Genomic DNA, 5,000 nt, shown 5'->3' on the forward strand with positions numbered 1-5,000 from the left:
CAACATACTAAACTATGACTTTTTTCAACATACTAAACTATGACTTTTTTCAACATACTATACTATGACTTTTTAGACGTACTATACTATGACTTTTTTTAGACGTACTATACTATGACTTTATTCAACATACTAAACTATGACTTTTTTCAACATACTATACAATGACTTTTTTCAGACATACTATACTATGACTTTTTTTAACGTACCACGACTTTTTTAGACATACTATACTATGACTTTTTTTCAGACATACTTTGCGCATAACAATGAGATTTTTTTTGCAAGAGAGATATATCTGTATATCTATATCTATATATATATATATATATATATAGATATATCTATATCTATATCTATATCTATATATATATATATATATCTCGATAGATATATATCTATATATAGATATATAAAATACACCCTCCTCCTCTTAAAGCCTCCCAGCAGCAGGGGGCGATGCAGGCTGGACTCTTGTGACTCAACATATACTACTTACTTATATAATAAGTAGTATATATAATAAGTTGTATAAAATTAGTATAGTTAATAGCCCCCCCCTCCTCTTAAAGACTCTGCACTCACCTTTCCCGTGGCGGTGGATCCAGTGAAGGAGATTTTGGCCACTAGTGGGTCAGTGCAGAGAACCTCTCCCGACTGCTGGAGTCTTCTTTCTGGAACACGGGACCACGTTAAACACCCCCCGCAGGGACCCCCGCCTGCTCCGCCAGCTGCAGAACAACAAGCCAGATGTTCAGAGAAAGAACGTTTTCTACGTTTTCTACGTTTTCTACGTTTTCTACGTGTTCAGAGAACCCACCTCGGCCAGAGCAGAGCGGACAGCGGCGTGTCCTCGGCCGGCTTCACCACCACCGTGCAACCGGCGGCCAGAGCGGCTGCTACCTTCCTGGTGATCATCGCACTGGGGAAGTTCCACTGTGGACGAGATCAAAACGATTTATGTCATTCATATATTGTACATATATTATACATGTATATTATACATATATTATACATGTATATTATACATATATTATACATGTATATTATACATATATTATATGGGGAAGTTCCACTGTGGACAAGAACAAACGATTCATGTCCTTCATATATTGTACATATATTCTACATGTATATTATACATATATATTACATATATTATATGGGGAAGTTCCACTGTGGACGAGAACAAAAGATTCATATCATTCATATATTATACATGTATATTTTTTCATATATTACAATACATCACATTACAGTCATTTAGCAGACACTTTTATCCAAAGCGACTTACAATAAGTGCAATCAACATTGGTAATCAAAAGAACTACTAGTCACCAGAAGTCATAAGTACATTTCCTTTAAACAAGCATCTAAGAGCATGAAGCAGAGCATAACTCAGAGCCAAAATATTATACATATATTACACAATGTGTGTACCGTATTTTCCGCACTATAAGGCACACTTAAAAGCCTTTAATTTTCTCAAAAAACGACAGTGCGTCTTGTAATCCGGAGCGCCTTATATATGGATCAATTGGTTAATTGGTTGATCCATACTGGTTGTACACGGCGCTCTGTCAAAATGTTTCAGTACGACTGGTAAACTACAAAGCCGCACCGTCGCCGAACGACTTATGCCACTATTTGCCAATGGATCGTGGATGCCTGGGCTGATATATCAGTCTCAACTGTGGTCCGAGCTTTCACGAAGGCAGGAATAATCACTGAACTGCCAGGCAATAGCAGCGACACTGACTCGGATAATGACGAGAGGGAGCCGGGCATATTGGATGCCGTACTCGCCCAACTGTTCAATTCGGACACTGAAGAAGAAGAATTCGAGGGATTCGTGGACGGGGAATGAACTGAAAAAGTGAGCTTTATGTGTTATATACGTACCGTAACTGAACAATGTTGAGTTATGCACTAACTTTTGATTTAGCGGTATCAGATTGTGTTTCTTTTACGTGTTTACAACTGAACAATGCTGGGAGATATTGTGAATATGCACATTAACGTTTGAACAACGTTGAGTTATTGTGAATGCACTAACTACGTTTTATACGTAAGTTGAACAATTTCGAGAGTTACTATATTGTGAATGCACTAACGTTTGATTTAGTGGTATCAGACTGTTTCTTTTACGTGTTTACTGAATCAGGGAAAAGTTCCCCTCTACGTTTAACTTACCGTATTGTGAATGAAATCAAAAATCAATAAAGTTTGACTGAATGATTTATCTGACTGTTTTGTTGACATTCCCTTTAGCACAGCTCCATCTAGTGGATGCATAACGCAACCCCAGTCAAACGTTTGACTGTAGTAGCTTCTATTCTATGCGCCTTATAATCCGGTGCGCCCGATATATAAAAACAGTTCTAAAATAGGCCATTCATTGAAGGTGCGCCTTATAATCCGGTGCGCCTTATAGTGCGGAAAATACGGTACTATATGTATAATATATGAATGATACATCATTCATATAATATACCTATATTATAAATATATAATGCCTATATTATACGTTTATTATTTATATATTATACATATATCATTCATATATTATACATATATCATTCATATATACATAACATGTTTCCCCCATGTTAGCTTAGCATATTAGCATGCTAGCATTAGCTAATGATCAGTAAACCGAGCTGATGAAGGTCTTACAGTGAAAGACCTGATGGTGAAGCATCTCCATCCCATAATAGTAGGTGACATGTTGTAGCTATAAGAGTCAGCTTCTTATTGACTGCTCACCGGTGTGATGATGGAGGCCACGCCCACAGGCTGTTTGAGGAGGAGAATCTTCCGGTCTCTGGCGGGCGACGGGACCAGGTCTCCATAGACCCGCCGAGCCTCCTCTGAAAACCACTCCAAGAAGGAGGCGGAGTACGCCACCTCACCAAGAGACTCAGCCAGGGGTTTACCCTGGAAGACAGGACAGGCAGGCAGGGAGACAGACAGACAGAGAGAGAGACAGGAAGGCAGACAGGCAGGGAGACAAAGAGACAGACAGACAGGGAGAGAGACAGGGAGACAAAGAGACAGACAGACAGGGAGACAGACAAGGAGACAAAGAGGACAGACAGGTTACTGCAGATCAAACTCAAAGCTCTCCGTCTCTTTTCACACACACACACACACACACACACACACACACACACACACACACACACACACACACACACACACCACACACACACACACACACACACACACACACACACACACACACTATATTTGTTATACTCACACATTCAAAGGTGATGAGTTTAGCCAGATCTGCTTTGTGCAGCGTCAGCAGGTTGAACCACTTCCTCAACACGATGCTCCGCTCCTACAGGACGACCAATCACATCGCTTCAGGAGTCACATGACCACATGTTGTTATTCACAGTTAATAGGTTTCAGTGAGTCTGTGAGCGGAAACACTAGAAGATTAATATTGCACAGAGTGGAAAATATTAAAGAGTAAACAGCAAGATAAACTACAGATTGGGACTACAGATGAAAATAGCCTCTTGGCTAATTCTGGCACATTTACAGCAATGTTATTATTAATGTGCCTTATCAAATAAACCAAAAAAATAACTAGAGGAACATCTAAATCAAATATAAAAAAGTAAATAAGATAAATAGAGGAACATTTAATTAAATAAGATAAACTAGAGGTTAGGTTTTCTATCATGTGGTTTTGTTTTAATGAACATTTGAAATTGAATCAGCTTGAAGTCCTAAAAGTGATAAATTGTTAAATTTATAAATCTAAATTGTTTCTATAGTTTGTAGTTATAAAAGTTATTGTAGAAACACTCACATGTTCAGATGTTTTACAGAGAATTCAGAAAACATTTCACTGATTTCACATGTTCTAAATTCATGTGCAGTTATTTAAAATAATTTTTAAATCATCTAAAAATATTAATCAATACTTTAAAAAGAGATAAAAAGTACTAAATGATCAGATTGTGACTGTTGCCAAGTAGAAAAACATTTAATCTCATCAGCCCTAAAAAAAGAAAATTACTAAAAAACAGGAACAAATTGAAACTATTTCACTGAACAGTCATGATTGTGAGTAAAATAAATACGAGTATGAAATTGTGTGTTCATGTTTAACGAGACTCATGTTCAATTAACTTCAGATGATAAAAAGAAATTAAAGTCTAAAAGGTATAGTTCAAGGAGCCTCGTTCATATGAGCGCTTTGTATTCTACTTATAAAGAACAACAGAAGAAGTCAAATTGTCACCAAACTGACTGAGCTGGACTTTGGTTTAATAACGAACAGCTTTGTCATTTATTTTCTATATGAAACTGTTTCTCATTGTTTTTATAAAACACGGTTCTGAAGTAAACATCGTGTTTATTATTATTTATTAACTCAAGTTACTTTATTCTGATCAATAATAACAATTACTGTATATTCATCTAATAAATGTTTTATTATAGAAAAAAAACTATTTACCAACATTATAGTGATGAACACATGAATACATCAACAACTATAATCTACTCAAATAAATAAATACATCTATATACACACATATACAGTGCTGTGAAAAAGTATTTGCCCCCTTCCTGGTTTCTTATAGTTTTGCATATTTGTCACACTTAAATGTTTCAGATCATCAAACTAACTTTAATATGAGACAAAGATAACCAGAGTAAATACAAAATCCAGTTTTTAAATGATGATTTAATTTATTAAGGGAGTAAAGCTATCCAAACCTACTTGGCCCTGTGTGAAAAAGTAATTGCCCCCCCTTGATAAATCATGAATCAACTGTGATTTTTTGGAAAGCTGAGTTCAATTTCACGATCCACACCCAGGCCTGATTACTGCCAGACCTGTTGAATCAAGAAATCACTTCAATAGAACCTGTCTGACAAAGTGAAGTCGGCTAAAAGATCTCAAAAAGCAGTTTTTAGATGATGATTTAATTTATTAAGGGAGTAAAGCTATCCAAACCTACTTGCCCCTGTGTGAA

At 36.5% G+C, this 5,000-nt stretch overlaps 1 protein-coding gene across 1 annotated transcript in view; it reads right to left on the minus strand.

Moving 5' to 3' along the window:
• Positions 1-5,000, minus strand: part of aldh5a1 (aldehyde dehydrogenase 5 family, member A1 (succinate-semialdehyde dehydrogenase)) — an 18,479-nt gene that overhangs the window by 9,148 nt on the left and 4,331 nt on the right. The window contains 5 exon segments of the mRNA XM_068711591.1: positions 586-654; positions 656-731; positions 821-936; positions 2,767-2,937; positions 3,263-3,346. Coding sequence (XP_068567692.1) covers positions 586-654; positions 656-731; positions 821-936; positions 2,767-2,937; positions 3,263-3,346 — 516 coding nt within the window.

The sequence above is a fragment of the Cebidichthys violaceus genome, unplaced genomic scaffold, assembly GCF_023349555.1.
Source record: "Cebidichthys violaceus isolate CVI_PGR_0920_01 unplaced genomic scaffold, fCebVio1.0.p SCAF_163, whole genome shotgun sequence".
In the NCBI taxonomy this organism is placed as follows: Eukaryota; Metazoa; Chordata; class Actinopteri; order Perciformes; family Stichaeidae; genus Cebidichthys; species Cebidichthys violaceus.